The sequence below is a fragment of the Oncorhynchus kisutch genome, linkage group LG14 (genome assembly GCF_002021735.2).
Source record: "Oncorhynchus kisutch isolate 150728-3 linkage group LG14, Okis_V2, whole genome shotgun sequence".
Lineage (NCBI taxonomy): Eukaryota > Metazoa > Chordata > Actinopteri > Salmoniformes > Salmonidae > Oncorhynchus > Oncorhynchus kisutch.
This window is the reverse complement of record NC_034187.2, coordinates 82219037-82234036: the sequence shown is the minus strand read 5'-3', so window position 1 is coordinate 82234036 and position 15000 is coordinate 82219037. Positions and strand designations below refer to the sequence as shown.

Below are 15000 nucleotides of genomic sequence, written 5' to 3'. Positions count from 1 at the left end.
GCCAGGTCTTGGTAGATTTGCAGTGGTCTGATACTCCTTCCATTTCAATGTTATCGCTTGCACAGTGCTCCTTGGGATGTTTAAAGCTTGGGAAATCTTTTTGTATCCAAATCCGGCTTTAAACTTCTTCACAACAGTATCTCGGACCTGCCTGGTGTGTTCCTTGTTCTTCATGATGCTCTCTGCGCTTTTAACGGACCTCTGAGACTATCACAGTGCAGGTGCATTTATACGGAAACTTGATTACACACAGGTGGATTGTATTTATCATCATTAGTCATTTAGGTCAACATTGGATCATTCAGAGATCCTCACTGAACTTCTGGAGAGAGTTTGCTGTACTGAAAGTAAAGGGGCTGAATCATTTTGCACGCCCAATTTTTCAGTTTTTGATTTGTTAAAAAAGTTTGAAATATCCAATAAATGTCGTTCCACTTCATGATTGTGTCCCACTTGTTGTTGATTCTTCACAAAAAAATACAGTTTTATATCTTTATGTTTGAAGCCTGAAATGTGGCAAAAGGTCGCAAAGTTCAAGGGGGCCGAATACTTTCGCAAGGCACTGTATATGACCACCAGTACAACACAGCCCTGTTACCACCTGTTATATATGACCACCAGTACAGCACAACACAACCCTGTTACCATATGTTATATCTGACCACCAGTACAACACAACACAGTCCTGTTACTATCTGTTATATATGAACACTAGTACAACACCAGTCACTTCTGTGTCTCATTGTGCCTCGAGTACTCTGCAGAGTAGACTCGTCTCTCTCTCTCACATCTCTCTCAGAGTCAGCGGTCTTTGTGTCTGTCTGGCTATCTAGCGTCAGTCAGTCTGAAGTCCAAATATTGCTCACCCCTTTTAAAGTCTCCTTCGGGACTACATCTAAGGCTTCTAAATACCAGGTCCTTGATTGGTTCTCACCCCTTTTTGAAGGGTAGTTAACTCCAGACCTCTGACTCTGCTTTGACTCTGAACTCTCCCTCAGAAGTCATGGCTCATGGTTTTCTCCATTTTGGCCCCAAGACCCTTCCCCTTTGGTGTTTGTAGATCTAGATATAATTCAGCAATATGGTCATGATAAGAGCAGAGAGATTTCCATTTGTAACCAAGCCCCCTCTCTCTCGCTCTCTCTCTCTCTTTTAATTATCTCTCTCCTCAGAGGTATTATCACAGCCATATCCTTAACGACAGGTTAATTAGCCCAGGCCAGGATATGGCTGGGACTACAACATCTCATTTTCAATATGTGTGAATGTAGTTATGATAGAGGTGATGATAGACAAGGTGTGTGTGTGTGTGTGTGTGTGTGTGTGTGTGTGTGTGTGTGTGTGTGTGTGTGTGTGTGTGTGTGTGTGTGTGTGTGTGTGTGTGTGTGTGTGTGTGTGTGTGTGTGTGTGGTTTCTACAGTATAACTGTGTCTCCTCTCTCCAGACCAGGTGGACAGGGAGGAGATGGAACAGGCAGTGCAGCTCAGAGTTGGAGAGCTCATCATCATCGTAGTGGTGCTGGTCATGTGGGCAGGTAACTCAACCACAACACAACTACAACAACACCACAACACAACTACAACTACAACACAACCACAACACACCACAACCACAACCATAACACAACCCCAACACAACCATAACACAACAGAACCAAGTCAATGCATCATGTGGGCTGGTAACTGAACCACATTTACGTCGCTACACAACCATAACACAATTCTAATTTTGATGAACCCCAGGAAGAGTGGCAGCTAATGGGGTTCCATAATAAACCCCAGGAAGAGTAGCTGCTGCCTTGGCAGAAACTAATGGGGTTCCATAATAAGCCCCAGGAAGAGTAGCTGCTGCCTTGGCAACAGGAACTAATGGGGATCCATAATAAACCCCAGGAAGAGTAGCTGCTGCCTTGGCAACAGGAACTAATGGGGATCCATAATAAACCCCAGGAAGAGTAGCTGCTGCCTTGGCAACAGGAACTAATGGGGATCCATGATAAACCCCAGGAAGAGTAGCTGCTGCCTTGGCAACAGGAACTAATAGGGATCCATAATAAACCCCAGGAAGAGTAGCTGCTGCCTTGGCAACAGGAACTAATGGGGATCCATAATAAACCCCAGGAAGAGTAGCTGCTGCCTTGGCAACAGGAACTAATGGGGATCCATAATAAACCCCAGGAAGAGTAGCTGCTGCCTTGGCAACAGGAACTAATGGGGATCCATAATAAACCCCAGGAAGAGTAGCTGCTGCCTTGGCAACAGGAACTAATGGGGATCCATGATAAACCCCAGGAAGAGTAGCTGCTGCCTTGACAACAGGAACTAATAGGGATCCATAATAAACCCCAGGAAGAGTAGCTGCTGCCTTGGCAACAGGAACTAATGGGGATCCATAATAAACCCCAGGAAGAGTAGCTGCTGCCTTGGCAACAGGAACTAATAGGGATCCATAATAAACCCCAGGAAGAGTAGCTGCTGCCTTGGCAACAGGAACTAATAGGGATCCATAATAAACCCCAGGAAGAGTAGCTGCTGCCTTGGCAGGAACTAATGGGGATCCATAATAAACCCCAGGAAGAGTAGCTGCTGCCTTGGCAACAGGAACTAATAGGGATCCATAACAAATACAAATACAAAACAGAACCATAACACACATATTTATTTAGTTGTTGATTTCATTTAATCCTAAACACCAGATGTACACTAAAAACACCAGATGTACACTAAAAACACCAGATGTACACTAAAAACACCAGATGTAAACATTACAGTAAACGTTACAACATTACAGTAAACATTACAACATTACAGTAAACATTACAACATTACAGTAAACGTTACAGTAAACATTACAACATTACAGTAAACATTACAACATTACAGTAAACATTACAGTAAACATTACAGTAAACATTACAACATTACAGTAAACATTACAGTAAACATTACAGCATTACAGTAAACATTACAACATTACAGTAAACATTACAGCATTACAGTAAACATTACAGTAAACATTACAACATTACAGTAAACGTTACAACATTACAGTAAACATTACAGTAAACGTTACAACATTACAGTAAACATTACAACATTACAGTAAACATTACAGCATTACAGTAAACATTACAGTAAACATTACAACATTACAGTAAACGTTACAACATTACAGTAAACATTACAGTAAACGTTACAACATTACAGTAAACATTACAGTAAACGTTACAACATTACAACATTACAGTAAACGTTACAACATTACAGTAAACGTTACAACATTACAGTAAACATTACAACATTACAGTAAACATTACAGTAAACGTTACAACATTACAGTAAACGTTGCAACATTACAGTAAACGTTACAACATTACAGTAAACGTTTCAACATTACAGTAAACGTTTCAACATTACAGTAAACATTACAGTAAACGTTACAACATTACAGTAAACATCACAGTAAACGTTACAACATTACAGTAAACGTTACAACATTACAGTAAACATTACAGTAAACGTTACAACATTACAGTAAACATTACAACATTACAGTAAACGTTTCAACATTACAGTAAACGTTTCAACATTACAGTAAACGTTTCAACATTACAGTAAACATTACAGTAAACGTTACAACATTACAGTAAACATCACAGTAAACGTTACAACATTACAGTAAACGTTACAACATTACAGTAAACATTACAACATTACAGTAAACATTACAGTAAACATTACAACATTACAGTAAACATTACAGTAAACGTTTCAACATTACAGTAAACGTTTCAACATTACAGTAAACGTTACAACATTACAGTAAACATTACAACATTACAGTAAACATTACAGTAAACATTACAACATTACAGTAAACGTTACAACATTACAGTAAACATTACAACATTACAGTAAACGTTACAACATTACAGTAAACATTACAACATTACAGTAAACATTACAGTAAACATTACAACATTACAGTAAACATTACAGTAAACATTACAACATTACAGTAAACATTACAACATTACAGTAAACATTACAACATTACAGTAAACATTACAGCATTACAGTAAACATTACAACATTACAGTAAACATTACAACATTACAGTAAACATTACAGCATTACAGTAAACATTACAACATTACAGTAAACATTACAACATTACAGTAAACATTACAACATTACAGTAAACATTACAACATTACAGTAAACATTACAACATTACAGTAAACATTACAGTAAACATTACAACATATATACAGTGTTATAACGATCTACAAATAGTTAAAGTACAAAAGGGAAAATAAATCAACATAAATATGGGTTGTATTTTTAATGGTGTTTGTTCTTCACTGGTTGCCCCTTTTCTTGTGGCAACAGGTCACAAATCTTGCTGCTGTGATGGCACACTGTGGTATTTCACCCAGTAGATATGGGAGTTTATCAAAATTGCATTTGTTTTCCAATTCTTTGTGGGTCTTTGTAGTCTGAGGGAAATATGTGTCTCTAACATGGTCATACATTTGGCAGGTTAGGAAGGGCAACTCAGTTTCCACCTCATTTTATGGGCAGTGTGCACACTTCTCTTGAGAGCCAAGTCTGCCTTCAGCGGCCTCTCTCAATAGCAAGGCTATGCTCACTGAGTCTGTACATAGTCAAAGCTTTCCTTAATTTAAGTCAGTCACAATGGTCAGGTATTCTGCCACTGTGTACTCTCTGATTAGGGACCAAATAGCATTCTAGTTTGCTCAGTTTTTTTGGGTAAATTCTTGCCCATGTGTCAAGTAATTATCTTTTTGTTTTCTCATGATTTGGTTGGGTCTAATTGTGTTGCTGTCCTGGGGCTCTGTGAGGTCTGTTTGTGTTTGTGAAAAGAGCCCCAGGACCAGCTTGCTTAGGGGACTCTTCTCAAAGTTAATTTCTCTGTAGGTGATGGCTTTGTTATGGAAGGTTTGGGAATTACTTAATTTTAGGTGGTTGTAGAATTTAACGTCTCTTTTCTGGATTTTGATAATTAGCGGGTATCGGCCTAATTCTGCTCTGCATGCATTATTTGGTGTTTTACGTTGTTCAAGGAGGATTCTTTGCAGAATTCTGCATGCGGAGTCTCAATTTGGTGTTTGTCCCATTTTGTGAATTCTTGGTCGGTGAGCGGACCCCAGACCTCACAACCATAAAGGGCCATTTTTATTTATTTTATTTCACCTTTATTTAAATAGGCCGTAGTGGCAAAATAATTACAATTAAGCAATTAAACACTGGAGTGATAGATGTACAGAAGATGAATGTGCAAGTAAAGATATTGGGGTGCAAAGGAACAAGATAAATAAAATAAATAACAGTATGGGGATGAGGTAGTTGGATGGGCTATTTACAGATGGGCTATGTACAAGTGCAGTGATCTGTGAGCTGCTCTGACAGCTGGTGCTTAAAGTTAGTGAGGGAGATATGAGTCTCCAGCTTCAGTGATTTTTGCAGTTCGTTCCAGTCATTGGCAGCAGAGAACTGTAAGGAAAGGTGGCCAAATGTTGAATTGGCTTTGGGGGCGACCAGTGAAATATACCTGCTGGAGTGCGTGCTACGGGTGGGTGCTGCTATGGTGACCAGTGAGCTGAGATAAGGCGGGGCTTTACCTAGCAGAAACTTATAGATGACCTGGAGCCAGTGGGTTTGGCGACTAATATGAAGCTAGGGCCAGCCAACGAGAGTGTAAAGGTCGCAGTGGTGGGTAGTATATGGGGCTTTGGTGACAAAACGGATGGCACTGTGATAGACTGCATCCAATTTGTTTTATAACTGATTTGTATTTGTGGTCCTGGCAACTGGACCTTTTTTAGAACACCATTATTTTTTATCTTACTGAGATTTACTGTCAAGGCTGAGCTCTGGCAGAATCTGTGCAGAAGATCTAGGTGCTGCTGTAGGCCCTCCTTGGTTGGTGACAGAAGCACCAGATCATAAGCAAACAGTAGACATTTGACTTCAGATTCTAGTAGGGTGAGGCCGGGTGCTGCAGACTGTTCTAGTGCCCTCGCCAATTTGTTGATAAATATGTTGAAGAGGGTGGGGCTCAAGCTGCATCCCTGTCTCACCCCACAGCCCTGTGGAAAGAAATGTCTGTTTTTGGCCAATTTTAACCTCACACTTGTTGTTTGTGTACATGGATTTCATAATGTCGTATGTTTTTCCCCCCATTCAATCCATTTGTGTAGCAGAATATGTGGTCTGTCGTACAGTAATTTCGTAAAGAGATAATTTGACATTTGCTCAGTAAATTGTTTTCACTGAGGAAATGTAAGAGGCTGCTGTTAATGATAATGCAGAGGATTTTCCCAAGGTTGCTGTTGATGCATATCCCACGGTAGTTATTGGGGTGAAATTTGAGATGGAACAGGCAGTTTTGTGGATTGGGGTGATCCGTCCTTGGTTCCAAATATTGTGGAAGATTCCAGAGCTGAGGATGATGTTAAAGAGTTTTGCCAATTTGAGGTCTGTATATTTTATCTTTTCATTTAGGATACCATCTCTCTCTCCCCCTCTCTCCCTCCATCCCCTCCTCTCTCACTCTTCTCTCCCTCCCTCTCAGGTGTGATCCTCCTGTTCTGTCGTCAGTATGACATCATCAAAGACAACGAACCCAACAACAACAAGGACAAAGCCAAGACCTCGTCCGAATGCAGTACGCCCGAACACCCACAGGGAGGCCTACTGCGTAGCAACCTCTGAAACCAGCCCCCACAGTCCACTCAGCTATATGGCAATAACTCATCCGATTCCTTAGGACAGGTGAGACGACACAGCCAACCAGAACCCTCACACCTGGGGCTCGATCCAGATTCTTCATACTTACGTGTTTACTTTCACACGGCCATGAATTTAACAAATGATAGAGATTCCCTCTTACACAAATCCATGACGGACAGTATGCGAGTGCACACTTTGAGAAAAGTGTGGCGAATAGGGACACAGTCCTCAAAACCTTCACCACCAAATAGGGAAGTCTGAATGCTTTTCATAACAACTGACCTGTCTATTTCTAATTGTTCCTCACACACAGATCCTGAGACCAAAAGAAGCCATTCTCAAACTCCCCCGAAACCATTCAGAACCCTCCTTGCAACAACAGAAACAGACCAGGACTAATACTAAGACCAGAATGTAACCCAGGACGCATTGATAAAGCCACGACCAGAGTCAAAAAAAAAAAAAACAGTTGTCTTTGAAGCAAACAGAACTTGTTCATTGCCACTCTCTTTTGAATTTGGGGAGCCCCTGGATCCTGGAAACTGTGTGGTCAATTGATTGAAAATGGCCGACAATGGATCCAAAAAGGACACCAGTCAATATCTTGAACCTGGATCACTAACTGTCTGAATGACAGTATGCACCATCCATTTGGAAACATTTGGAAACGTTGGCACATATTGAACATGACCCCTGGTTTCAGAGTAGCCTGACTGACATCCACGAGGATGGGATGTGTTTGTTTGGTTCCAAGCGAGAGGCCGTGCATGTCGTCTGCAACATGACGATCACCACGACGATGATGATGAGCTCTCCAGCTCCGAGCTAAGACTCCTGACACCATCTCCTACACCAATCAGCACCTCAAAGACTACAGCATAGACCCCACCCAGGAACCCAGCTCAGCCAATCACAACAGCCCAGCCCACTGTGGACCACAATCACCCACCATCCAGAGTGGGGAACCTGAATAGGTGAAGTTATCCCTAGTAGGCTGGACACATGACATTTTTAACCACGCTTCTTCTACTTTCTGATATAAACTAGTTCATTGCATCCGCCATGGAGCCACGTTTCATAATATTACCATATGTCCCAACTGCTTGCCGTAGTTTTGAAGTAATCACACAAAAAAAACAGGCCATATTTCAGGGCATTTTTCACCCTGCCAGCTCCTATTAGTTCTATTGAGCACCGTGGCACCAACTCACCTCCAGAACATTCTATTCCCAGCATAATGATCTATGTCACAATGCCTGTTTTGCTATTGTTGCCACGGAGACATGCCCACGTTGCTGGTAGTTAACAACAACAAAAAATGACTCATGGAACTCTGAGGTCGTCCCATTGTTTACTCTAGGGATATATAGGTATGTCTGTCTATTTTGCCAAATATCTCACAATATGTATATTTAGATTTCTTTCCAAATAGGACACCATTTTAAGCATTAGAATCTCCTCTTTCTAATTCTTTAAGGCTGGGTAGCGTACTCCGTAGTCATCAAACACTAGCCCCCAAAATACCTTTTGCCCTTGGAACACTGATTGTTTTCCTATGGAGAGGCATGCTGGTATTTTTCGCAATGGGTATACTTAGATTTTTTTCAAGTCGGATACTATTTTAATCACAATAATCTCCTCTATCTAATTGGTTGGGTCTAATTGTGTTGCTGTCCTGAGGCTCTGTAGGGTGTGTTTGTGAACAGAGCCCCAGGACCAGCTTGCTTAGGGGACTCTTCTCCAGGTTCATCTCTCTGTAGGTGATGGCTTTGTTATGGAAGGTATCGGCCTAATTCTGCTCTGCATGCATTATTTGGTGTTTTACGTTGTACACGGAGGATATTTTTGCAGAATTCATGCATGCGTGATCTCAATTTGGTGTTTGTCCGATTTTGTGAATTCTTGGTTGGTGAGCGGACCTCAGACCTCACAACCATAAAGGGCAATGGGCTCTATGACTGATTCAAGTATTTTTAGCCAGATCCTAATTGGTATGTTGAATATTATGTTCCTTTTGATGGCATAGAAGGCACCTCTTGGCTTGTCTCTCAGATCATTCACAGCTTTGTGGAATTTATCTGTGGCGCTGATGTTAAGGCCGAGGTATGTATAGTTTTTTGTGCTCTAGGGAAACGGTGTCCAGATGGAATTTGTATTCGTGTTCCTGGCAACTGGACCTTTTTTGGAACACCATTATTTTACTGTCCCAATCTGACAGAATCTGTGCAGAAGATCTAAGTGCTGCTGTAGGCCCTCCTTGGTTGGGGACAGAAGCACCAGATCATCAGCAAACAGTAAACATTTGACTTCAGATCATAGTAGTATTCTCTCTCTCTCCCACGCTCTCTCTTTCCATATGTCTCTCTCCCCCTCTATATCTCAGTTGAATTCAATTTAAGGGCTTTATTGGCATGGGAAACATATGTTAACATTCCTCTCTCCCCCACCCCCCTCTCTCTCTCTCTCTCTCTGTGTCTGTCTCTGCATGACCATGCTCAGCAGCAGCTCAAAGTGAAAATCACATACAGTATGAGAGAGAGAGAGAGAGAGAGAGAGAGAGAGAGAGAGAGAGAGAGACTTGTTGTGATCTGTTCACGGAGTTAATGATGAGTTAATGTTTTATGTAAAACCATCAAGTGTGTGTGTTGAAGCATTTTGACATCTATAACACACAACTTTCATGAGGTTATACTATTTCTATGAACATAATATACATTAAATAAGTCAAATGATCTATTAAAACACAATACAATAATACATATCTGATATTTTCAATCACAGTGGTTTAGATGTTGATGTTTTATCTACAGTGGGTTTGTTGATGAGCAAGGACATATTTATTGAGTGTCTGTCTGTCTGTCTGTCTGTCTGACACCCCATATTTGTTCTGTTGTTTCTCTACAGTGGGTTTGTTGATGAGCAAGGACATATTTATTGAGTGTCTGTCTGTCTGTCTGTCTGACACCCCATATTTGTTCTGTTGTTTCTCTACAGTGAGATGACCAGCTTTGTTGACTGTGAGGGGAACATATTGGACACAGTGCATAGTGGGTATCCATCACCTTGCATCCATCACCACACCATAAAACATGTCTCCCCTGAGTGCTCAATGGAACCAAAAGCTGAAATTAGCTTTACTGTACAGCGAGGCAGAACTGTAGATTTCACTGAGGCACCCTGGGATACACTGAGACACGCTAAGACACACTGGGGGACACTGAGACACACTGGGGCATACTGGAGGACACTGAGACACGCTAAGACACACTGGGGGACACTGAGACACTGAAACACACTAAGACACACTGGGAGACACTGAGACACACTAAGACACACTGACACACACTAAGACACACTGGGGCATTCTGAGACACACTGAAACACACTGGGGGACACTGATTGGCACACACCCACCCAGATTGGCACACACCCACCCAGATTGGCACACACCCACCCAGATTGGCACACACCCACCCAGATTGGCACACACCACCCAGATTGGCACACACCCCCAGATTGGCATCATACTGCATGACATCAAGCCCCTGAGATTACGCAGTTCACTTCAAATTAACATGGGACACAAGTGATAATGGAACATCTCAATGACACTGATCAAAATGAAGACTTTCACAAAATATGAAAATAAGGTTTATATATATATAAAATGAAGCTACAACAATCCTTGGAATGTGTTTCCAGATATCTATGAAATATGACGTATAATTAATTCCAATATAAGTGAAATAATTTTCCTTCCAACAAATAGTATGTCTAACAGCCGCTGTTCTGTGTTTGAATGGTGTGGTAGTACCCTCAATACAGAATGGTGTGGTAGTACCCTCAATACAGAATGGTGTGGTAGTACCCTCAATACAGAATGGTGTGGTAGTACCCTCAATACAGAATGGTGTGGTAGTACCCTCAATACAGAATGGTGTGGTAGTACCCTCAATACAGAATGGTGTGGTGGTACCCTCAATACAGAATGGTGTGGTAGTACCCTCAATACAGAATGGTATGGTAGTACCCTCAATACAGAATGGTGTGGTGGTACCCTCAATACAGAATGGTGTGGTAGTACCCTCAATACAGAATGGTGTGGTAGTACCCTCAATACAGAATGGTGTGGTAGTACCCTCAATACAGAATGGTGTGGTAGTACCCTCAATACAGAATGGTGTGGTAGTACCCTCAATACAGAATGGTGTGGTAGTACCCTCAATACAGAATGGTGTGGTAGTACCCTCAATACAGAATGGTGTGGTAGTACCCTCAATACAGAATGGTGTGGTAGTACCCTCAATACAGAATGGTGTGGTAGTACCCTCAATACAGAATGGTGTGGTAGTACCCTCAATACAGAATGGTGTGGTAGTACCCTCAATACAGAATGGTGTGGGCGTATACCGGTCAATAAAAATCTGAATGGCATGTAAACAGCTGATTGGCCAGCTCAGCCAATGAGCCAATAAGATGTCTTGGACAAAAACATGATGTCATCCTCCATGAGGAAATAGCAAGCATTTTATAATGGTCTGTTTGAGATCAAGTTTGAGTTGGGGGGGTTTTAAGTGTATTTTTCTCAAATGTGTCCTTTGGCCACAAATACAGATGTATGATCTTAATTTGAGCCAATTTACTACGGCAGGAAAATATGAATTATCTTGTGGATAATAATTCAGGGACAATTTTTTTAGGGGAAAATCAACTCTGAAATTTTAAAGTGGAAGTTACAAACTTCAGAAGCCTTTTCAAACCTCAAATACACTACAAAGTTTTACATTTCCTGCTTTGTAAAGGAAGTTCTACTGCAATGCGGTGATCAAATTAAGATCCTACATCTGTATACGACGAGTCAACAACATTATCTTGGTATGCGATAACAGATGAAGTGTTTTTAAGATGTGACATTTTCAATGGACAGTTACTTTAAAATGTCAAGGAAAGAAAAGCTCAATATCCTCGGCCTGTCTGTCACTCAAGTGGAGATCAGACATGGCATCGGTGAGACTTCTCTAAGCCTGTGTTGCTTTCATTCCTCTGTCTGCTCCATCGGGTCTAACTACCCCTTTCAATCCCCTCTTTCTCCTCTCTCCATCATTTCACCATGCAGCCCTATGTTGTCCGAACGTCTAGAGGAAGGAGCCGGATCAATGGTGTTTCATTCCATCATCATCATCTCACTCATTCAATACGGTCTACATAAAGAGCATTTTTACCATTGCATTAGATAGGAAAATGGAGTTATGGATTTGTTTAGTCTTAAAAAAAAATGTATTCAACTCTAGGGACTTCCACATACAGTGTATTCCAACCATTATTAATGAAGTAGTCCTAATGTATTGAACATAACTGCAGATAGTTTAGGTTTTTCTCCTGAAGAATATCAATCAATTCAAATGCTGCAACTCTGGTCCTGGAGGGCTGCGGTGTGTGCAGGGTTTTGTTCCAACCCCAGTGCTAACGCATCCACTTATCCAGACCAGAATCTGTTTAATCATGTGTGTTAGTGCTGGGCTTGAACAAAATCATGCACAGCACTAACTCTCCCTGACCAAATATTCTAAACCGCTGCTACTCTAATCAAATCAAGTCAAGAACATTCAGGCTTCAGCTTGATGTTGTGCTTCTCTGGAGAATCAGATCTAGGACAGGGTCATAGCTCCTAAAGCTCTTCAGTACCAGAAGCAAAGTACACCAGCGGTAGGGGCCAAGGTACACCAGCGGTAGGGGCCAAGGTACACCAGCTGTAGGGGCCAAGGTACGCCAGCTGTAGGGGCCAAGGTACGCCAGCTGTAGGGGCCAAGGTACACCAGCTGTAGGGGCCAAGGTACGCCAGCTGTAGGGGCCAAGGTACGCCAGCTGTAGGGGCCAAGGTACACCAGCTGTAGGGGCCAAGGTACACCAGCTGTAGGGGCCAAGGTACACCAGCGGTAGGGGCCAAGGTACACCAGCTGTAGGGGCCATGGTACACCAGCTGTAGGGGCCATGGTACACCAGCTGTAGGGGCCAAGGTACACCAGCTGTAGGGGCCAAGGTACACCAGCGGTAGGGGCCAAGGTACACCAGCTGTAGGGGCCAAGGTACACCAGCTGTAGGGGCCAAGGTACACCAGCTGTAGGGGCCAAGGTACACCAGCTGTAGGGGCCAAGGTACACCAGCTGTAGGGGCCAAGGTACACCAGCTGTAGGGGCCAAGGTACACCAGCTGTAGGGGCCAAGGTACACCAGCTGTAGGGGCCAAGGTACACCAGCTGTAGGGGCCAAGGTACACCAGCGGTAGGGGCCAAGGTACACCAGCGGTAGGGGCCAAGGTACACCAGCGGTAGGGGCCAAGGTACACCAGCGGTAGGGGCCAAGGTACACCAGCGGTAGGGGCCAAGGTACACCAGCTGTAGGGGCCAAGGTAAGCCAGCTGTAGGGGCCAAGGTACGCCAGCTGTAGGGGCCAAGGTACGCCAGCTGTAGGGGCCAAGGTACACCAGCTGTAGGGGCCAAGGTACACCAGCTGTAGGGGCCAAGGTACACCAGCTGTAGGGGCCAAGGTACACCAGCGGTAGGGGCCAAGGTACACCAGCTGTAGGAGCCAAGGTACACCAGCTGTAGGGGCCAAGGTACACCAGCGGTAGGGGCCAAGGTACACCAGCTGTAGGGGCCAAGGTATACCAGCTGTAGGGGCCAAGGTACACCAGCTGTAGGGGCCAGGGTACACCAGCTGTAGGGGCCAAGGTACACCAGCTGTAGGGGCCAAGGTACACCAGCTGTAGGGGCCAAGGTACACCAGCTGTAGGGGCCAAGGTACACCAGCTGTAGGGGCCAAGGTACACCAGCGGTAGGGGCCAAGGTACACCAGCTGTAGGGGCCAAGGTACACCAGCTGTAGGGGCCAAGGTACACCAGCTGTAGGGGCCAAGGTACACCAGCGGTAGGGGCCAAGGTACACCAGCTGTAGGGGCCAAGGTACACCAGCTGTAGGGGCCAAGGTACACCAGCTGTAGGGTGGAAAGTAAAGCTCTGATAGAGGAAGGATGAAGAGACAGAGAGGTGTAGTTTGGTCCCCTGCTTCTGTTCTGTAGTCAGTCAGTGTGAAGAGGCCTCTGGAGAGTTGAGAGTAGTCAGTCAGTGTGAAGAGGCCTCTGGAGAGTTGAGAGTAGTCAGTCAGTGTGAAGAGGCCTCTGGAGAGTTGAGAGTAGTCAGTCAGTGTGAAGAGGACTCTGGAGAGTTGAGAGTAGTCAGTCAGTGTGAAGAGGACTCTGGAGAGTTGAGAGTAGTCAGACAGTGTGAAGAGGACTCTGGAGAGTTGAGAGTAGTCAGACAGTGTGAAGGGACTCTGGAGAGTTGAGAGTAGTCAGTCAGTGTGAAGGGACTCTGGAGAGTTGAGAGTAATCAGTCAGTGTGAAGAGGACTCTGGAGAGTTGAGAGTAGTCAGTCAGTGTGAAGAGGCCTCTGGAGAGTTGAGAGTAGTCAGACAGTGTGAAGAGGACTCTGGAGAGTTGAGAGTAGTCAGTCAGTGTGAAGAGGCCTCTGGAGAGTTGAGAGTAGTCATTCAGTGTGAAGAGGACTCTGGAGAGTTGAGAGTAGTCAGTCAGTGTGAAGAGGCCTCTGGAGAGTTGGGAGTAGTCAGTCAGTGTGAAGAGGACTCTGGAGAGCTGAGAGTAGTCAGTCAGTGTGAAGAGGACTCTGGAGAGCTGAGAGACACAAGGGTGAGCACGCAAACAGATAAACACACGTTTTCACACTCTCACTCTGGTAGACTTGCACCCTCTCTCTCTCACTCTGGTAGACCTGCACCCTCTCTCTCTCTCTCTCTCTCTCTCTCACTCTGGTAGACTTGCACCCTCTCTCTCTCTCTCTCTCTCTCACACTCTCACTCTGGTAGACTTGCACCCTCTCTCTCTCTCTCTCTCTCTCTCTCACTCTCACTCTCACTCTGGTAGACTTGCACCCTCTCTCTCTCACTCTCACTCTGGTAGACTTGCACCCTCTCTCAATTCAATTCAATTCAATTCAAGGGCTTTATTGGCATGGGAAACATGTGTTAACATTGCCAAAGCAAGTGAGGTAGACAACATACAAAGTGAATATATAAAGTGAAAAACAACAAAAATTAACAGTAAACATTACACATACAGAAGTTTCAAAACAGTAAAGACATTACAAATGTCATATTATATATATATACAGTGTTCTAACAATGTACAAATGGCTAAAGGACACAAGATAAAATAAATAAGCATAAATATGG

The 15000-nt window shown here is 43.4% G+C and overlaps 1 protein-coding gene across 1 annotated transcript in view; it reads left to right on the top strand.

Annotated features, from left to right (window-relative positions):
* Positions 1 to 15000, top strand: part of LOC109883331 (fibronectin type III domain-containing protein 5-like) — a 66195-nt gene that overhangs the window by 35147 nt on the left and 16048 nt on the right. The window contains exons 4-7 of the mRNA XM_031789066.1: positions 1445 to 1534; positions 6598 to 6797; positions 7069 to 7729; positions 9750 to 9802. Of these exons, the coding sequence (XP_031644926.1) occupies positions 1445 to 1534; positions 6598 to 6737 (230 nt within the window). The 3' untranslated portion in view covers positions 6738 to 6797; positions 7069 to 7729; positions 9750 to 9802. The remainder of the gene's footprint in view (positions 1 to 1444; positions 1535 to 6597; positions 6798 to 7068; positions 7730 to 9749; positions 9803 to 15000) is intronic.